General features: G+C 42.6%; 1 protein-coding gene across 2 annotated transcripts in view; it reads left to right on the top strand.

The window, feature by feature from the left end:
- Window positions 1-22,272, top strand: part of LOC118368524 (leucine zipper protein 1) — an 88,417-nt gene that overhangs the window by 47,636 nt on the left and 18,509 nt on the right. For both annotated transcript variants that reach the window (XM_035752685.2, XM_052497054.1), the window contains exon 3: window positions 13,671-16,933. In XM_035752685.2, coding sequence (XP_035608578.1) covers window positions 13,910-16,933 — 3,024 coding nt within the window. In that variant the 5' untranslated portion in view covers window positions 13,671-13,909. The remainder of the gene's footprint in view (window positions 1-13,670; window positions 16,934-22,272) is intronic.

The raw sequence follows: 22,272 nt of genomic DNA, 5'->3' as shown, positions 1-22,272 counted from the left end.
CCTCAGGAAAAAAATGTTGTGTGTGTAACGGATGTGAAATGGCTAGCTAGTTAGCATTGCTGCGCGCTAATAGCATTTCAATCGGTGACCTCACTCGCTTTGAGACCTTGAAGTAGTGGTTCCCCTTGCTCTGCAAGGGCCGCGGCTTTTGTGGAGCGATGGGTAACGATGCTTCGTGGGTGACTGTTGTTGATGTGTGCAGAGGGTCCCTGGTTCGTGACCGGGTAAAAGTTATACTGTTACATGTGCACGAACAGCCGAAACAAACAAAAACATCACAAAATGTCGTAATACTGTATGTGCACAAACTGTTTCGCATGTGAACGCCTGTACTCTCTATCCTCCCTGCCCATATCTCTGTGAGTGATATGCTGTTGGCGGGTGGAAGCAGGGCCTGGTTTTATCTGTGCCAGGGCCTTACCACCCACAGCAGGGAGGCTGCCTACCCAGGTTGATTGGGGACCCAGAAAAAGTCTGGGTTGCTGGGGTGGTATTGAAGAGGAGATGGGAAGGGAATGATGGCAAACAGTTTGATCATTATAACCTTGTAAGGCGTTAATCCAGACTGTTTTTGTGTCGAGTGAATAGAACTTTGAAGGAGCTAAGTCAAACAACACAAGACCACTGCAGAACGTTGTTGTCCTGTCTCAGTATGTGTCTCTGTCACCCGCACTCACCTCTCTTTTGATTTGACAAATTATTCTTCACAGACACACACTGAGTCAAACATGCAGACTCACACACACACACACACACACATCAGTGCATGTGCGCAAACACTTTTGAGACCAATGCAGACGTTCTGACGCACGCGCGCGCGCACACAGAGAGCTAGATGGTTGAAAACAGGCCACCTGGGTCCATGGAGACAGTCACCCACACCCAGGCAGATTATAGTGCACGTGCTGGGCATAACTACTCTGATTAGACTGGCCTCTTTCTCTCCTTCTGGTACCATGCAAATATTTATCCAATAATCTCCCTTTCCCTCTTTTCTTTGGAAGGACAGCCGTTTCGGCTTTGTGACTCAAAACTAAAACACTCCCTGAATAGCAAAACCTGAAGTAAAGAGGCCAGCTTGTTCTTCTTAGAAAACCCCAATGTATTCAGACGACTTCGAACGACTCCAAATCCAAAACCAGACTACATTGAATGGTTGCGTTTCAAGAATGCCGCACACACTGAATGGGAGATTTGGAAAGAGGGGGGATAATGATTTACTATTGAATAAGCCTTGAGGGCATTAGTTTAATATGCGTGTTTGCTATTTGTCTATTTTATATTTTATTCAGCATTGGTTTGTAGCACGGACGGACCTGTTATGAAAATGTGAAAGTAGTTACTTTGTTTGTATGTTGTTTTGTGAAAGGGCACAGACAACACGGAAGAGTTGTTATTGATGTCCTCGCAGAGAAGCGGCATCATCTTTAGTCGCCATGTCACTGTGGTCAAAACAGATGTACTTGAGCGTAAACAACTCTTATTTGTCAATGAAGGAGGACATTTCATCACTCATACTGTATACAGTCATTTCACGAGGAGAAAAGATCAAATGTATTTTTTTTGTCCCATTTCAGTTGTAATTCATGAACAGTTAGTCCTGAACCACGATTCTATTGAAATATCAAACTTACTTTCATAATTTATTTTTTTATTTTTTTCATATTTTTTTTTAAGCTGCAAGAAAAAAGAGATATGACAGCACAAGAAACGACGAACCGAACATTATGGGATGGTTTTCTCTTTCTTGGAAAAACAAAAAAATGCAGCACAAGCATCAGGTTTCAACCATCTTGTTGCTTTCACTGGCCTGCCAGTATCCAGCAGCGCAGCTGAGGACAGCCAAGAGTCCCATACTTCCAGGCCTCGGTGTCTTAGCTACTATCACACCACAAACAGACACACAGACAGACCGACCATGTGAAGATGAGGTTGAGGCCATTGTCATTGGCTACGGGCACCGAGCCGTCGGTTATTAACAAATGTTTGAGGAACATGAACCCGAGGCTAGACTTCCAAAGTAAAGTCAAGTGCAAGGGAAAGTTCTCAACAAAAAAAAATTCTCTCCCTCCCTCTTTCATGGAGGGAACAGAATGTACTGGGAGCTGCAGGCAGGAAGAGAGTGGCTAAGGCCCTAATGATATGGTGCATGATTGTAACCTTGGTGCAGCACAGAACAGCGGCTCACTTCGCTTCTCCAGTGACTGGGAGCGCTTTCACTTCCAAAACGCTTTGGTGTTGTTGGCACCAGTACACGATCTGACCCCTATCTCACTCTTTTCTCTCTTTCTACTCTTCACTTTCTCTCTGTCCTTTTCCTTGTCTTTATGACGCTGTCTTGCGCATCCTTTTTTTTTTTTTTTTTTGGGGGTTGTGTGTGTGTGTGTGTGTGTGTGTGTGTGTGTGTGTTTTAATATTTTCCACTTGTTTTATCTCCTTTGTCCTGTTCCCTCACTTTTGTCCTCTCCGGCTTGTCTTCACCTCTCTGCTGCCTCTTCCTTGTCAAGTTTTCAGTGGATCTTGTCCTCTGCCACTCTGTAGGTACCGATCCTTACTGAGTCCCACCTCATATAACCCTCTGACCTGGACCCCTTTCAACCAGGGCATTTCAAGGCTTGTATTTTATTTGACCCAGAATTCCCTTTTTCTCTTCCTTTTTGCAGTTGCTCAGTGCCCCCTTTCCCCTTATCTCAATTACATTAGAGTAAAAAAGGGGGAGCCTGAAAGTTCAGGTGTTCTATTTGAAATATTTCCCTTGTTGTTGAGTACAGTACAGAGGCAACACGAGGTGGGGACATGTTTTTAAGAAGAATGACTTCAGATGGTGGGATCTCGGTTAAACCAACGTCTGTCGATCAATTGCCCCGAGGGCAGCGGTAAGTGTTCTCTTTCTGTCCATCCCTCAGTCTCTTGTTTTTCTAACTGCAGTGTTATGGCTGGTTATGAACAGACCTAGTTGTGAGGAATGTGCTCAGGAAAACAGGGGCATTTGTAGCTTCCCCCTTCAGGTTTTTCATAATTGACGAACAAAGCAATGTTCTCTCAGGAATGAAACAGCGTGTTCTATTTGGTCGCCGTTTGTAATTGCCTCAGCAGCACCCCCTTCGTCCCACCCCCGACTGCTTCCAAACCTGTTCTTGCCCAATCACATCCACACCTTTGCCGTTGTTCGATAATAATGAAGAGAGATCTTGTGACCACATGGCCTAATCATTCAAAATGTTTGGCATTTGGCACGGTGTAGCAGGTTGGGCGTCTAGAGAAGCCAAAAAATGAAAGGGTGTAGCTCCTCTCGTTCCTCGTGGGCACCCAAGTGTGCAGTCTTGTCGCTTCACATTGTGTGCCAGACTCTCATTCCTTTGCTCCTCCGTTAGGCTGGCATGAATGTAGCTAATGAGGCCATAGCTCCGATAAGCGCAGGTATGTTGATTGCCTTGGCAGATGCTGCCTTGCCAGAGTCGCTTTGCACGCACTGCTGGTTCTTAAAAGCGTTTAGCTGGCGCGGTTGGCGTGCGTGTCTGAGAGTGGGGAGGCTGGGACCGACCTGGCACAGCAATATGGGGACAACTGCCAAGACGGGAGTCCAGCCCACTGGGGCCATTTGGACCAGGCCTGGCCCGAGATCAGAGCACTTTCAGCTGTTCTGACCCAAGAGACTTGACTTTATGAGACACACTCAAGAGGGAATGGCATACGTGAATACCAGACTAAACAGGCAACATCTGAATGATGTTACACGAAACAGTAAAAAAATATATAATCGAAAGGTGTTTTGGCCTAGAACTGGACAGGCAGTTCTGGGAACCACGGCAAATACATTCGGCATTATTTTCAATTGACAATAATAGACTCCCAACAATCCCTAAAAGATTACAAAACCACCAGACCTCATGAAAGAGGAGAGTAATTGAACTGCTTTAGCGAAACTCTTTGATTTTAAAATGTGATGTTTTATGAAATAATCACTGCCATGTTTACGCTCCCTGGAAATTCACTTGATTCATGTTGAACAAGGCATTTTAATGAATTGTGGGCAGAGTGGTTGGGGCAATACACAAAATGAAAAGAGATTAAAAAGAGAGAAAAAAAAAAGAAATGGGCTGTGTTGAAACAGGCCCTAATAACAGTTTAACAGTTGTACCCATTGGAATACAATAGACCAACATTAAAAAGACAGTTGGAAGGATTCAAGTAGGCTTAAGTGTGTTACTCATACACACAGACACAAGATTTAGGACTATTATACTTTGATGCCTAGTTTGTTGGTCATTGACGTCGGTGATTCAGAAAATCTATCCCTTCAGTAGTAATTTTTCTGTACTCCCAAGTTCGGCCCCTTTCCTCCTTCTCACTGCTAGAAACTGCTGTGCTTTTAGAAGTGACGATCATTGAATGTGGAGGAGGGGGGGGGGCAGAAGGAAAGGTATGGAGGAGGGGGGGGGGGGGGGGTGGAGATGGTTGTAGACCAGGACCTGAATCATGCATGAGAGGAAAGCACCAACGATTTCATAGGAAACATGCGGACAGGCTGACTCTCTGTGTTAATGTCCCATGTTCTCATCATCAGAGAGGCCTGCAGCCCACCAGGGGGTTGCCAGATACCTGTTTAGTAGCTTTGTATAGGTGTCACGTGGATTATTTAATAAAAACAGTGTTGTGGTAATAGTTTGAGGACTAATCTCCCCATTTTTAAAGTTTTTTAACATGCAATACAAAAGCCTGCTGATATTCCTGGTCTGACCGAATATATGGACTGCATTCATCACGTGCAGTTGTAAAGCTTGTACAGTGCCTTCAGGAAGTATTCACACCCCTGGACTTTTCCCACATTTTGTTGTTACTAAAAGTGGGATTAAAATGGATTTAATTATTTTCTATCAACGGTCTACAAAAAACACTGATAGTAGAAGAATTCAAACATTTGTTAAAAAAATATATAAAAAACTTTTTTTTTAAAAACACTAACAGTTAAGTTTGGACACACTACTCTTAATTTTGTTTACTATTTTCTACATTGTATAATAATAGTGAAGACATCAAAACAATGAAATAACACATGGAATCATGTTGTAACCAGAAAAGTGTTGCACACTCTTGGCATTCTCTCAACCAGCTTCATGAGGTAGTCACCTGGAATACTTTTCCAACAGTCTTGAAGGAGTTCCCACATATGCTAAGCATTTATTGGCTGCTTTTCCTTCACTCTGCGGTTCAACTCATCCCAAACCATCTCAATTGGGTTGAAGTCGGGTGATTGTGGAGGCAAGGTCATCTGATGCAGCACTCCATCACTCTCCTACTTGGTCAAATAGCACTTACACAGCCTGGAGGTGTGTTGGGTCATTGTCATGTTGCAAATCAAATGATGTGCCACTAAGCGCAAACCAGATGGGATGACGTATCGTTGCAGGATGCTGTGGTAGCCAAGCTGGTTAAGAGTGCCTTGAATTCTAAATAAATCACAATATCACCAGCAAAGCACCCTTACACCACCACATCCATGTTTCATGGTGGGATCCACACATGCAGAGGTAATCTGTTCACCTACTCTGCGTCTCACAAAGACACAGGGGTTGGAATCGACCATGCGTGAATCAGGTCTTCAGTCTCCTCTGAACAGTTGATGTTGAGTTGTCTGTTACTTGAACTCTGAAGCATGTATTTGGGCTGCAATCTGATGTGCAGTTTATTGCCTGTTTTCTGGGGTTGATACCTCTGCTGCAGAGGACAAGTTCATTAGAGTTAACTCTGGGTCTTCCTTTCCTTTGGCGGTCCTCATGAGAGCCAGTTTCTCCGTAGCCCTTGATGGTTTTTGCAACTGCACTTGAATAAACTTTGTAAATTCTTGAAAGTTTCCAGATTGACTGACCTTTTATGTCTTTAAAGTAATGATGGACTGTTTCTCTTTGCTTATTTGAAAGCTTCTTGTACTTGGTCTTTTACCAACTATGGCTTGTGACAACACCACTAAATGGCTCAAACGCATGAGGAAGGAAAGAAATTCCACAAATGAACTTTTAAGAAGGCACACCTGTTAATTGAAATGCATTCCAGGTGACTACCTCATGAAGCTGGTTGACAGAATGCCAAGAGTGTGCAAAGCTGTCATCAAGGCAAAGGGTGGCTACTTTGAAGTATCTTACATTTTTTGCTTACTACATGATTTCATATGTGTTATTTCATAGTTTTGATGTCGTCACTATTATTCTATAATGTAGAAAATAATAGAAAACAAAGAAAATCCCTGGAAAGAGTAGGTGTCCAAACTTTTGACTGGTACTGTATATGAAAAATAAAACTGGCTCTTGATTACATAAGTATTTAGTCAGTACATGTTAGAATCACCTTTGGCAGTGATTACTGGGGTGAGTCTTACTGGGTAAGTCTCTATGAGCTTTCAACACCTGCAACATTTGCCAATTTATGTTTTGCAAAATTCTGCAAGCTCGTTCAAATTCGTTGTTGTTAATTGCTGGACAACCATTTCCCGGTCTTGCCATAGATTTTCAAGCAGATTTAATAAGTCAGAACTGTAACTCGGCCAGTCAGGAACATTAACTGTCTTCTTGTTAAGCAACTCCAGTGTAGATTTGGCCTCGTGTCTTATGTTATTGTCCTGCTGAATGATGAATTACTCTCCCAGTGTCTGATGGAAAGCAGACTGAACCAGGTTTTCCTCTAGGATTTTGCCTGTGCTTAGCTCTATTCCGTTTAATTTTTATACTGGAAAAACTCATCAGTCCAAGCATACCCATAACATGATGCAGCCACCAGTATGCTTGAACATTTGGGGTGTGGTACTCATATGTTTGGGGCAAATCCAATATCACTTTAAATTCAGGACAAAAAGTGTATTGCTTTGCAACGTTTTGCCACCATGCTCAAAGGGATATTCAATGTCTTTTTATTTTTACCCACCTACCAACAAGTGCCCATCTTTGCGATGCATTGGAAAACCTCCCTGGTCTTTGTGGTTGAATCCGTGTTTGAAATTCACTGCTCAACTGGGGGAACTTAGATAATTGTATGTGTGGGGTACAGAGAACAGGTTGTCATTCAAAATGATGTTCAACACCAGGGGATAAAATGAACACCTGCAAAATCCGGGTAGATTTAGCTAATGGTGGGTAAAAATGTCTACTTCACCAGCCACATTGGCAGGTGGTCTATTTGTTGGGCTCTACAGTGCAAGCATTACATTCGTATTTGTGAGTCAAAAGCAGTGGTGGAAAAAGTATCCAATTGAGTAAAAGTAAAGATGCCTTTAATAGAAAATGACTGAAGTAAAAGTGAGTCACCTGGTAAAATAATACTTGAGTAAAGGTATTTAGATTTAAATGTATTTAAGTATCAAAAGTAAATGTAATTGCTAAAGACTCAGATCTGAAATGAAATTGAGCGATCTACCACATTTGCTTCTTACGAATACATTTCTTGTTTTAGAAACATTACAAAGCATGGTCATCAGTTTAAAAAAAAATGTTATTATGGCGTACAAATATTTTGGCTGGTGATAAAAACAGATTGGCTGGTGGGGCAAAAATTACATTTTGGGCCCTGTTAAACACTAATATTGCACACAGAGTCCATGCAACTTATGTGGCTTAATATGCACATTTTTACTCTGGAACATATTTAAGCTGACCATAACAAATTGGTTGAATACTTACTGACTTCAGACATTTCAGCTTTAGGCCAGTGACACAAATCTCAATTGAAAATGATGTCTTAACACAACAAAATGTGGAAACGGTGAAGGGGTGTGAATAGGGCTGTTAAGGTGACCATATTACCACCACACCGGCAGTCACTAGTCATGACAACAGTCAAATTCCACTTGAGCGTTTTGTCACGATTATTAGGCTTCTCCAAGCTCTGATGCTGCTGATGGTCATTAGTAGCCTACCAAACTCGCTAACTACCTGGTACTCAGCACATTTAATCCGCTTTACAACTGGTGTAGAGCCTAACTGGCATACATGCACAGTGTGTGAGTTTCCAGTTTGAGGAAGATAATTCTCACCATAAAAATGCAACTTTACAATAAATGCATTACGTGCATAATTACATTTGCGGTCACTTTTGAGAATGGTGTTTTCCTGCTAATTGAACATTCACGCTTATAGCCTACTGCCGTGTGTGCATTGCTGTGCTAATAATGTGAAGAAATAGCTTTCATAGTTAATCAACATTTTTAGCTAAACGTTCGGATCTGTTGCGTCAGACTCATTGCTTAAAACGTTTTTTTTTTATGCTAGTGGTTGTATTAATTTGGGGTCTATCGCATCCCACAACTGTCCCAGACTATTTTGGAGTATTTATTTATTGTTCAGAATATAATAGGTCAATGTTTGTTCTATGGGGGATAGTAGATGGACATAGGCTAATGCTTTTGCTGTTCGTTAGCCCTACTCATGTTCTTGTCTGACAAAGTAAATGTGGACAGTTCTTCCAAAAGCTTCAATACATGCCTCGGAATTGGATAAGGACGTGCGCAGTTGCATTCCTGATGTGTCTGTCTTCACTTGTAGCCTGTGAGAAAGACCCGATCACGTGATTGAGAGCCGTGTGAGTGAGAGGTGCTTTGACACGCAACTGGGAGAAGGGAATTCTAATTATTATATTCAGACCAAGGGCACAACGAGCACTGCTGTAAAAAGGCATGGATTTTTTTTAGGGTGCATTACGGCACCCAAAGGGAATGCAGCCAGGAAATTCGAGGCATTAAGTGCATGTCAAATTGTGAATGAGAGACTGATGAATTGTGTACAGCTTGCGCAACAAAAACTAAGCAAAGCTCATGCCTTATCGTAAAACATTTTTCAAATCCTCATTAGTCACATCACACAGCCTTAGAATGTTTTAAAAATCAAAACGTATAGCTCAAACTTTGCATCACAACTAGTTGCATACAGTGCTTCTGGAATGTATTCAGACCCCTTCACTTTTTCCACATTTTGTTACATTACAGCCTTAATCTAAAATTAATTGAATAATTTTTCCCCTCATCAATCTACACACTACCCCACAATCACCAGTTAAAAAATAAAAAATGTCCACTTTAAAAATTAAATAAACGGATACCTGCTATGAGACTCGAAATTGCGCTCAGGTGCATCCTGTTTCCATTGATCATCCTTGAGATGTTTGTACAACTGATTGGAGTCCATTTGTGGTAAATTAAATTAATTGAACATGATTTGGAAAGGCAAACACTTGTCTATATAAGGTCCCACAGTTGATAGTGCATATCAGAGCAAAAAGAAGAACTCAATGGTCACTCTGACAGAGCTCCAGAGGGACAACCATCTCTGAAGCCCTCCACCAATCAGGCTTTTACGGTAGAGTGGTCAGACTGAAGCCACTCTTCAGTAAAAGGCACATGACAGCCTGCTTGGAGTTTGCCAAAAGGCACCTAAAGGCCTCTGCCCATGAGAAACATTCTCTGGTCTGAAGAAACCAAGATTGAACTCTTTGGCCTGAATACCAACTGTCACATCTGGAGGACTGTAATCGCTGCCAAAGGTGCTTCAACAAATTACTGTAATCTGTGTTTTTATTTTTTATTTTATACATTTGCAAAATGTATGGGGTATTGTGTGTAGATAGATGACGGGAAAAAAAACAATTTAATCCATTTTATAATAAGGCTGTAATGTAGCAAATTGTGGATAAAGTCAAGGGGTCTGAATAATTTCCGACTGCACTGTAACTAAATGAAGCATATAGGAGTACTTGTTTCTTTGTTAACCGCTCAACACAGAATAGCCGCATGTGCGCACTTCCTCAAATAGTTTGGAGAAAATATAATTTATATTTTATTGAGCTATGTTCAATTATATTATTCATGCTATAAAATAATGCCACAGAATTATAAGCCAGTCTTACCTTCTAAGTGAACTAGTGAAGCCCACAGCCATATGGCATTGCCAGGTCCGGGCCTAACATCAGGACAACTGAGTATGCTCTTCTGTTCTTCTGAAATAGGTTACATTTTCTTCATATCATGTTTCCTTAGACCTGTTTAAATAACTAATGGATTTATTGTGATGGTGTAGGCCAGAAATATTATTTGGGCCCCCGACAGCCCCCAAATGAATTATGAATATTTGTTTTTGACCCTAAATGCATTGTCCCAAGAAGGAAGTACGTAAACAATGCAAAAGTTACATTTGAACTTGCTTCATGAGGAGAGAGAATGCAGGAGTCAACTAATAAAGCAGGCAGCGGAACATTTTGTGGTGCTGCTGAAATGTAAAGCTGGAACCGCAGCGCAATCAATAGGTGAACAGTGCCTGGTGCTGAAAATATAGCTGACTTGTTATATCAGTGTTGCCCAGCAACATATGGAGAAAAACTACACCAGTCAAGTAATTCATTTCAATAATCTTCATTGTAATTTGACTTTACAAACAACAAGAGGGCTTATGCCTATATAAAATAACTAAACTGGCTGAGGTAGGCTTAGACTATGAGGCTTAACAGAATCTTTCACAAAAAGATATAGCCTAATAGAAGTGGGCTTTTTTTTAAATAGTCCTACTTACAATTTGTAACTGGCCAAAACTGTAGCATACATAATAAACAGAAAATACTGTCAGATTGAGATCTAAATATTCCTAGATAAGCACTCACAATAATGTTAGTATTGACTAAATACAGCCATATAGGACGCTAAGTTACTTACTCACTCAATGGGAAAAGTTGCATTTCCCCTCGGACACGATCCTGTGGATGTCTGGTAAAGATGGAAGTGATTTTGACCTCGATTGACTTGTGAAAGCCGGTTCCTGTTGTGAGTCTATATTGTGTTCATAGAGGAAAATGAGGACTTGCAGAGATGTAAGTCGATTCAAACATTGTTAGCACATAAAATGCACATGTATTTACTGTACTGTATTCCTCTGAGCATTCCACCCAAAACACACACAAGCACTCCTGAGTGCATTCCCTGCTTTGTCTCGATGTCTGGAATTAAATAATTTCAGTTTGAATTAAATCATTTCAGTTTGAATTGCGGCCTCATTCAGCGAGGGTATCGGACTGAGAGGATCACATACAAACACTATCTTTTGGTATGATGTCGTCTTCAAATCTGGTGGAGAAGTTGTCAGTTGCTTGATGAAAATCTTCCACCTCCGTGACAATGCTGCGGCCCATGACCCTCTGCCTGTCGTTTCCAAATCGAATGACTCAAGCTTCCTAGTAAAGGCCTCAAGTTTTTCCACCATGTCCACAACAGTTTTCCCTCTTCCTTGTAACTACATATTTAACCTGTTTTAAGTGACAGAATATGTCAGCCAAAAAAGAGGTGTGTGTGTGTGTGTGTGTGTGTGTGTGTGTGTGTGGCTGTGTGTGTGTGTGTGTGTGGCTGTGTGTGGCTTGCAGTTAAGGCTTCAATGTTTCTGTGTTGGGCCTCTGTCTGGGACGGGAAGGCCACTTTGAAATTCCATGCTTCGACTCAGAATGACGTCTGAGATTTAATCATTTGCTAACAGCAACATAATCATTGCAAATACGACACACTTGCTTGGCATTGGGAAAATATGGAAAGATGAATGCATAAACTCTCTGTCCCCAGTCCACCTGACTGTGCTGCTGCTCCAGTTTCAACTGTTCTGCCTTATTATTATTCGACCATGCTGGTCATTTATGAACATTTGAACATCTTGGCCATGTTCTGTTATAATCTCCACCCGGCACAGCCAGAAGAGGACTGGCCACCCCACATAGCCTGGATCCTCTCTAGGTTTCTTCCTCGGTTTTGACCTTTCTAGGGAGTTTTTACTAGCCACCGTGCTTCTACACCTGCATTGCTTGCTGTTTGGGGTTTTAGGCTGGGTTTCTGTACAGCACTTTGAGATATCAGCTGATGTACGAAGGGCTATATAAATAAATTTGATTTGATTACGTTCTTCCCAGAAACTTCCATTTTCATTTTCCGCCTTTCTTTTGATACTTTTTGAGAGCGACATTTTCTCTTGCTATCCAGCTACTTGTTTTGAAAGAATGTTGACGTTAGAAAAAGTAGTGTAGCCTACTGTAGGCTACGTAGACCTGTTTTTCCCCACCAATCAACACACTTAGAAATAGACAAAAAGAATAATTGAATAGAGACCATGGTGATTTTATGAGCTTAATCAGATCGAAATTATTATGTTATTGTCACTGAATGTATTATGTACTAATCATATGTGTAAAATGTTTTTCAATTTGTAGTGTAGGCCAATTAATTGTGGTAATATTATATACTAATTATGATCTGGCCCGCTGACTATTAGTTGATCAAATTGTTGGGACAAAGGCGAAACCTAGTTGACCAACACTGGTGTAGGCTATATTGCATGGATTTATTAGACTTTTTGACATGAAAATGTTCCAAAGTTCTGCATCAGGCTGTGTGTGATAGCCAGGAGATGCTAAATGTGTTTATGTTAATTAATGGTAAATTACTGTGAGACCGGAAGTTATTATCATCACTGGCTGACCAAATTTCATGACCGGCACAACCCGAGGTGTGAATACTTTCTGAAGGCACTGTACACACTGAGTGCACAAAACATTAGGAAAACCTTCCTAATATTGAGTTGCACCCCCTTTTGCCCACAGAACAGTTCAATTCGTCAGGGCATGGACTCCACAAGGTGACGAAAGCGTTCCAGTTATGCTGGCCCGTGTTGACTCCAATGCTTCCCACCGTTGCAAAACTGTTGAGTGTGAAAACCCCAGCAGCTACAATTTTTAACACACTCAAACCAGAGTGCCTGGCACCTACCACCATACCTTGTTCAAAGGCACTTAAGTATTTTGTCTTGCCCATCCACCCTCTGAATGGCACACATACACAACTCATGTCTCAGGGCTTACATATCCTTATTTAACATGTCTCCTCCCCTTCATCTATACTTATTGAAGTGGATTTAACAGGTGTCATCAATAAGGGATCACAGTTTTTACCTGGTCAATATGTCATGGAAGATGTTCCTAATGTTTTGTACACTCGGTGTATCTCTCCATGGTCCTGATCATGAGTGGTGTTTAGCAATGCCCTATGCTTGTTGCCATGGTGACAGCCATGTGAGTGGAAGCTTGTCATTTTGATATACTGCTGTCAGCAGAACGGCAGAGAGATCAATGCTGGGACATTGGCAGAGGCTGCAGGAGGCAAGAAGGGGGGAGTAGCGTTCTTTTGAATGCTACCCTCCAGTCTCCAGTGGCCATACGACAAGGCAAGGTGAAAGGTATCTTCGTAGAATTGCTGTCATAGCATGTCATTTTGGTTGTAGTGATCTTAATCATCTGTCTAGGTTACAGTGTGCATTTACTATGTATGAGCACTTGCGTATGTGTGTATGTGCTGAATTATGCTGGTCCCCTTTTTTTCCCACCCATTTGCCCCAGCCCTTTCCATTACTGGGTGTGTTTGGGCCGGCCCAGCTCTTCTCATGGTTTGTGTTGCAGTAATCAGGCGGAACTGTGAAATCATATGCTGAGTGTGCAGGTCTGCTACACGGTGCAATCAAGTACAGTCGAACCATTTCTCACTCTCTGTGGACGACACTCTGTGTTCTCAACAGTTACTGAAATGTTTGCTGATCCTCAGAATCACTTTGAGGTCAGTCAGTAATAATTTCTAATTTTGTTGCAACTCTGTTCTTTTTTTCTTTCAGGTGATAGACACCCATGTTGACCATCAAGCTGAGGGGAGTTGAAGGAATAAGAACCAACCAAAGAAAAAGGGAGAAGACATTGTGCGGAGAGGAGAAAGTGACTGAACATAACTCAACATTACGGACTTGTGACTCATCATTTTAACCAGAGAAGGACTGCCACACAAATGTGGACCTCCCAAAAAGTAGTAAAATAATTTCCCCTTTCCATATAGAAGACAACAGCAATAATATCTGTGATGTCTGAAAACAAAGACATAACGAATCGCCACCTGCGGCACAAGCTGCAAAGCCTGGGACGGCGGCTGGATGAGCTTGAGGAGGCCACCAACAAGCTCCAGAAGTCTGAAGATGAGCTGCTGGATCTGCAGGACAAGATCATCCAGGCAGAGGGCAGCAACTCCTCCATGCTGGGCGATGTAGAGGCGCTGCGCAAGCGGCTGCTGAGGATTGAAGGCAAAGACGAGGAGGTGTGCAAGGCAGAGGATCTCTGCCGCACAGTGAGGGAGAAACTGGAAGAGGAGGAGAGCTTGACCAAGGATCTAAAGTCTGAGATTGAGCGCCTGCAGAAGAGGATGGCTGAGTTGGAGAAGTTGGAAGAGGCCTTCGGCAAGAGCAAGTCAGACTGCAGCCAGCTCTGCCTCAATCTCAATGAAGAGAAGAACCTGACCCGGAAGCTCTCCTCTGAGCTTGAGGCCCTCAAGGCCCGTGTGATGGAAGTGGATGCATCAGAGGTAAGGCTGGACCGGGCTGAGAAGTTTCTGGCAGGGGAGCTGGAGCAGCTCAAGGGCCTCACTCAGACTTTTGTGAGTGAGAGGAAGAGGCTCATGGAGAAGCAAAGGGAGGATGAGAAGCTTATACTAAAACTGACAGAAAAGCTGGATTGTCAGAAGAACAGGATCGGCCGAGCAGATCCCAGCCGCACAGACTTGAGGGACCTCCGCATTGAAGATGACCTCTCATCTGGCCTGACTAGCAATCTGGGGCGCAAGAAGAGCGTGGACTACCTGAAACTGGGCGATGACATTGGGCTAAGGAATAAGTCAGAAAACGAGAAGAACAGCCTTGATGGCCAGGAAGACAACAAAGTCAAGGAACTCACCCAGGAAGTTGAGAGGCTGAAGAACCGGCTGAAGCAACTGGAACTAGTGGAGGAGGATCTCAAGAACACAGAGTCAAAGAGCGGAGAGCTGCAGGAGAAGTTCCAACAGGAGAGGTCCCGCAGCCGAGCTCTCAACGATCAGGTGGAGCAGCTTAGAATGCAGCTGTGCAGTCACGGCAATGGAGGGCTTAGCGGTCCAGCAAAGGTCCTTGAGAATGGCAAGGCAGAAAATGAAGAGATCAATGTCCGGGGTGGGTTCAGGAAGGACAAGCCTAAGTACAGGAGTGCTGCAGCTGCAGAGCCAGCCGCCCCCAAGTACAAGAGCAGAGAGCTGTCCCCGCAGCACAAGAGGGAGACCAAGCTGAGGAGCAAAGAGCTGAGCAACTCTGAGGAAACTTCTCCCAAGTCTGTCAGGAGGGCACTCAGTCCTTCACACAAGAGCAGGAGGACACCAAAGACTGGATCCTCAACTGCCTCTGACAATGTAGTGAAAGAAATAGGTAGAAGGGTGGAGGACAAAACAACAAGGGGAGGAGCCCATACTCCTGTTAGCACGTCTTTGAGTGACAGCAAGAAGGTCTCGGTTCTTAATCGCTACCCTCCAGCAGCTAATGACCAGAAGCCATGGAAGACATCTCAGAAGCCAAGTGAGAGTGAAAGCAAAAAGAGCCAAGTGGATAAGTTTTCTAGATTGAATGTTGGTTGTGACAGTGAGTCAAACAATTCTGTTGTGGTGCCTGAAAGCTCAAGCAAGACCAACACAGTCTCCCCTCCTGAAAAGGTTGCTTCTGCTTCTGACCTGGTGTCTGTGGACCTGGTTCAAGAGGCTCCTCCAGTGTTAAACCTCTCACAGGCCAATGGGTCGTACACTGCCTACAAGTCCCATGTGTCCCCGCTGGTCAGTGATCATGGCTCTGAGGGTCACTCTTCAGCCTCTGAGACTGAATCCACTGGGTCCAGGCCCTCAGAACCAGAGCCTGTGTCTGAGGTGGCAGCACTGAGTAGCAGAACCTCCAACCCTCCGAAGTACTCTAGATACTCTCGCCTACAAGACTCCCAGTCAGAGGGTTCCTCCACCAGGAGCTCGATTGACGAGGAGCAGAACAGGCTGTTGATGGCTGAAGGAGGATATCTGGAGCCAACTCACACCCCAGCAGGGATGGAGGTCCGCAGGGTCTGCAGCCCACGGGAGGCCCTGAGGTCAAAGGCAGTCATCAAGCCGGCCATTGTGGAGATTGATAGGAAGGAAGTTATGATATCCGGAGTCGGGGCAGAGTTCTTGACCTCCAATGGTAAGCCCAAAATCTCCACGAAACCTGTCCTGACCACCAACAAGATGACCAGCAGCATCACTATCTACCCCAACGATCCCAGCTCTTCCAGGACCAGCAGCCGTAGCAGCAGTGTATCCAGCGAGCCACCAGTCAAGGAACGCCACACGTCCACTAGCAACATTGTCATCGGGCCCAGTGAGCACAGGGGGAACATCTCCATCCCCTATGAGATCTCCATTCCCAAGAGTGAGATCACCCTCCGGCCATCCATAGATGGCCCGGACGAAACAGATCAACCAGGGGTGCTAGGGATGGCCCGTGCGGAGACGCACCTACGCCCCCGAAGCAGCTTCAGCCTCCAGTCACCGGAGACCATCTCAGACTTCAACAACGACACAGAGTCAGGTTTTGAGAGCAGCAGTAGCAGCACTACCACCGTCACCAGCTGGAGGAGATACCACGGCCACCACACCTCCCAGGACGACGGTCTCCCAGAGATGAGAAACCTGACTGTGCGGAGCACCTGGAGGAACAGGGGGGCGGCATCTGTGGATGAGCCTGGCCAGGGAGCCAGGCTGGAAGGGGTGGGTTCTGAAGATGAGTTAGAGTCGGCCACCACGTGGAGGGCGTACCGAGCCACCACTGTCTTGGACAAGGAGGAGAAGGTTAATGCCACAGGGGCCTCTACATCACGGGCAGCCAAGCCATCGCCAGCAGAGCTGTACATGCGCAGGATTAAGAACAGCGTGGTGACCACCAGGGACATTGCAGAGCCGGTGCGCCGGAGCAAGAGCTCTCTGTCACCAACTGAGGGAGTTATGCAGAGGAGTATCCCCCACGAGCCTGTCAGTTCTCAGGAGCTCACGCCCCGGCAGACACAACCCATGGTGAGTTTAACTTCTGTACAAACTGTCTTTGAACAGTATTAGCAGACCTTGTGGAGGCCCCACAATTTAGTATCAAACATGAGGAAATAATTATACTCAGTGTTTTTAGATTTCTGTCACTTCACTAATCTGACTCAAACAAAACACCATTTGTTTAATTTCAGATTAAAGGTGAACAGCAGATTGTTGCCAGCATTTGGCAAATAATACATACTCAGGATATTTAGTCTTTTGAAGAATGGAAAAAATACTCAACAGAAGCTACTGTTCTTATACCATCTGCTTACAATAGTTCTTAAGCCTGTTGCATATCTGGTCATTGAGTCTTGACAAGGACATGTACAGGGATACTGTATTTGGCTCTATTAATATGATAAAATGTCCTTGAAGTGGTGCTCAGTATAAAGTAAATATTACAAATACTGAGCTATATTTATATGCTCAACATTTTTTCTAAATGATATTCGAATAGTGAAATAATTCAATTTGTTTTTATTTTTTTATGTTTTATTTTTCACCTTTATTTAACCAGGTAGGCTAGTTGAGAACAAGTTCTCATTTGCAACTGCGACCTGGCCAAGATAAAGCATAGCAGTGTGAACAGACAACACAGAGTTACACATGGAGTAAACCATTAACAAGTCAAGTCAAGTAATTGCTCAGAGAAATATTTTGTTTTACAAGTAATGCATTTTTTCCCTCAAAAAATGTGGCACCCCTGTTTTCAATACCTTTCAATACTTCACCTTGCGAGGGGAAGGCACTGATCTTTTTTCTAAAATGTTTTATGAGATTGGAGAACACGTTGGGAGGGATCTTAACCTCGTCCCCGGGATTGAATTGCAGGTGCATAGAGCCTAGTAACAGTTTGGGACTATTTGGAAGTTAGGGGTTGTGGATTTACTGAGTGGCATGCTAATCAATTCTCAATTCTGAGTGAATCAAACAAATAGTGTGGCTCTAAATCAAGGCGGGAGAGGGTGGTCACTAGTTAACACAGCCACAAAGTCATAAACCGTGTGTATTTCTACAATATCTCTTCTTAAAATCTGATTTTAAACCTAACCACACCTTATTGCCTAATCTTAAACTAAGACCAAAAAGTGTTTTGTTCTTAATTTTTTTTTACTTTGTGCCTCTGGAATCTGTGGAAAGCTAGTCGAACCCATGAGGGAGCGAGCCTGTGACAGTTGTATTAGATTGCGAATATCGCCAATCACCCTAACCATATTATTTTTACGAAGCCAAATTGATTCGGAGTTCAGGCATATAAAGTTGATATGTGAAAACTATTTCTAAGATGCGTACTTCCTTTTTAAAATTACTATCGCTGCTTTGCTTGCGCTTTGAAGTCCACAATGTAGGGGGAACTTCTAAGGGGTTGAGCCTGATGGTGATGAACTGAGAAAAAAACGGCGTCTGTTTTCGACTATCCTGCCATTTTCATATAATCCAACAAATGTAAAAGCCTGGAGTTTGAAATGGCATTGGCACTTGGGTTGGAACCGGTGCTATGGTTAGATGACATGAAAATAGAGCTCTTTGGCCATGCACACCAGTGGTGGGTTTTCCATCAAATATGGATCAATAAACAGAAAATAACCTCATAATAGGGATGGAAAGGGCATTTTAAATGCTAATTGATTCATATATATATACACTATCGGTCAAACGTTTTAGAACACATACTTATTCAAGGGTTTTTCTTTATTTTGACTCTTTTCTACATTGTAGAATAATAGGAAACTAAGACATCGAAACTATGAAATAACGCATATGGAATCATGTAGTAACCAAAAAAGTGTTAAACAAATCCAAATATATTTTATATTTTAGATTCTTCAAATAGCCACCATTTCCCTTTATAACAGCTTTGCACACTCTTGCCATTCTCTCAACCAGCTCCATGAGGTAGTCACCTGGAATACATTTAAATTAAGAGGTGTGCCTTCTTAAAAGTTAATTTGTAGAATTTCTTTCCTCCTTAATGCGTTTGAGCCAATCAGTTGTGACAAGGTAGGGGTGGTATACAGAAGATGGCTCTATTTGGTAACAGACCAAGTCCATATTATAGAAAGAACAGCTCAAATAAGCAAAGAGGAATGACAGCCCATCATATCTTTTAGACATGAAGGTCAGTCAATATGGAAAATTTAAAGAATTTAAAGTTAGTGTAGTTGCAAAAACCATCAAGCACTATGATGAAATTGGCTCTCATGAGGACCACCACAGGAATGGAAGACCCAGAGTTAGACCAAATAAATGCTTCGCAGAGTTCAAGTAACAGACGCATCTCAACATCAACAACATCAACTGTTCAGAGTAGAGGTCGACAGTTTATGATTTTTCAACACCGATACCAATTATTGGAGGACCAAAAAAAGCTGATACCTTTTTAATCTGCCTATTTATATATATATATATATATGTGTGTGTGTGTGTGTGTGTGTGTGTGTGTGTGTGTGTGTGTGTGTGTGTGTGTGTGTGTGTGTGTGTGTGTGTGTGTGTGTGTGTGTGTGTGTGTGTGTGTGTGTGTGTGTGTGTGTGTGTGTGCGTGTGTGATAATGACAATTTACAACAATACTGAATGAACAATGAACACTTTTATTTTAACTTAATATAATACATCAATAAAATCTATTTAGTCTCAAATAAATAATGAAACATGTTCAATTTGGTTTAAATAATGCAAAAACAAAGTGTTGGAGAAGAAAGTAAAAGTGCAATATGTGCCATGTAAAAAAGCTAACGTTTAAATCCCTTGCTCAGAACATGAGAACATATGAAAGCTGGTGGTTCCTTTTAACATTGAGTCTTCAATATTCTCAGGTAAGACGTTTTAGGTTGTAGTTATTATAGGAATTATAGGACTATTTCTCTCTATACCATTTGTATTTCATATACCTTTGACTATTGGATGTTCTTACAGGCACTATAGTATTGCCAGCCTAATCTTGGGAGTTGATAGGCTTGAAGTCATAAACAGCGCAATGCTTGAAGCACAGTGAAGAGCTGCTGGCAAATACAGGAAAGTGCTGTTTGAATGGACGCCTACCACCGCTCGCTCAGACTGCGCTATCAAATCATGGACTTAATTATAATATAATAACACACAGAAATACGAGCCTTAGGTCGTTAACTTCTTGCGTCGAGCCAACCCGGATCCGGGATCCTGACTACAGCCTCAAGCCAATTACCATAACGCAACGTTAACTATTCATGAAAATTGCAAATGAAATTAAATCAATATGCTAGCTCTCATGCTTAGCCTTTTGTTAACAACACTGTCATCTCAGATTTTCAAAAATATGCTTCTCTACCATAGCAAAACTAGCATTTAGCATTTAGCGTTAGCATTTAGCGTTAGCATCACCAGGCAACATTTTCACAAAAACCAGCAAAAACATTCAATAAATCATTTACCTTTGAAGAACTTCGGATGTTTTCAATGAGGAGACTCTAAGTTAGATAGCAAATGTTCAGTTTTCCTGAAAGATTATTTGTGCAGGAGAAATCGGTCCGTTTTCTGCGTCATGTTTGGCTACACAAAAAAACCAAATTCAGTTATAAAAACGCCAAACTTTTTCCAAAATAACTCCATAATATCGACTGAAACAATGCAAACGTTGTTTAGAATCAATCCTCAAGGTGTTTTTCTACATATCTCTTCAATGATGTATCGTTCCTGGAAGTGTGCTTCTGCTTCTGTATCCCATGGCAAAATGAGTGTTACTGACAATTGCGCACCAATTTAGACAAAGGACACCGGACGGCCACCTGGCAAACGTAGTCTCTTATGGCCAATCTTCCAATGATATGCCTACAAATACGTCACAATGCTGCAGACATCTTGGACGAACGGCAGAGCGCGTAAGCTCGTTCACAGCATATTCACAGCCATATAAGGAGACAATGGAAAACAGAGCCTCAAAAATCCTGCTCATTTCCTGTTTGAAGTTGCATCTTGGTTTCGCCTGTAAGCTCAGTTCTGGGGCACTCACAGATAATATCTTTGCAGTTTTGAAAACGTCAGAGTGTTTTCTTTCCAAAGCTGGCAATTATATGCATAGTAGAGCATCTTTTTGTTACAAAATATTGCGCTTAAAACGGGCACGTTTTTTTTAGCCAATAATGAAATAGCGCCCCCATAGCTTCAACTGGTTAATATTGATACGGAAACTATCATTTTGAAGACAAAACATCAGTGAAATACAGAACCGTTCTGTATTTTATCTAACGGGTGGCATCCATAAGTCTAAATATTCCTGTTACATTGCACAACCTTCAATGTTATGTCATAATTGCGTAAAATTCTGGCATATTAGTTCGCAACGAGCCAGGCGGCCTAAACTGTTGCATATACCCTGACTCTGCGTGCAATGAACGCAAGAGAAGTGACACAATTTCCCTAGTTTAATATGGCCTGCTAACATGAATTTCTTTTAACTAAATACGCAGGTTTAAAAAAATATACTTCTGTGTATTGATTTTCAGAAAGGCATTGATGTTTATGGTTAGGAAACATTCGTGCAACGATTGTGCTTTTTTCGCAAATGCACTTTTGTGAAATCATCCCCAGTTTGGCGAAGTTGCCTGTCTTTGTTAGGAATAAATAGTCTTCACACAATTTGCAACGAGCCAGGTGGCCCAAACTGCTGCATATACCCTGACTCTGTTGCACAGATTGCAAGAGAAGTGACACAATTTCCCTCGTTAAAAGACATTCGTGTTAGCAGGCAATATTAACTAAATATGCAGGTTTAAAAATATATACTTGTGTATTGATTTTAAGGAAGGCTTTGATGTTTATGGTTAGGTACACATTGATGCGCATGCGCTTGTTAAATCACCAGTTTGGCGAAGTAGGCTGTGATTCAATGATAAATTAACAGGCACCACACCGATTATATGCAACGCAGGACAAGCTAGATAAACTAGTAATATCATCAACCATGTGTAGTTAACTAGTGATTATGTTAATGTAACTGATGTGAAATGGCTAGCTAGTTAGCGGGGTTTGCGCTAATAGCGTTTCAACCGGTGACGTCACTTGCTCTGAGACCTTTAAGTAGTTGTTCCCCTTGCTCTGCAAGAGCCGCGGCTTTTGTGGAGCAATGGGTAACGATGCTTTGAGGGTGGCTGTTGTCGATGTGTGCAGAGGGTCCCTGGTTCGAGCCCAGGTTGGGGTGAGGAGAGGGACGGAAGCTAAACTGTTACATTGATTGATTTTTATAAGATAAGTTTAATTCGAGCTCGCACCGTACCTTGGCTCCTTGCTGCACTCGTATAACAGGTAGTCAGCCTGCCACGCAGTCTCCTCGTGGAGTGCAATGTAATCG

The sequence above is a fragment of the Oncorhynchus keta genome, chromosome 35 (assembly GCF_023373465.1).
Source record: "Oncorhynchus keta strain PuntledgeMale-10-30-2019 chromosome 35, Oket_V2, whole genome shotgun sequence".
In the NCBI taxonomy this organism is placed as follows: Eukaryota; Metazoa; Chordata; class Actinopteri; order Salmoniformes; family Salmonidae; genus Oncorhynchus; species Oncorhynchus keta.
This window is presented reverse-complemented; position numbering and strand designations above follow the sequence as displayed.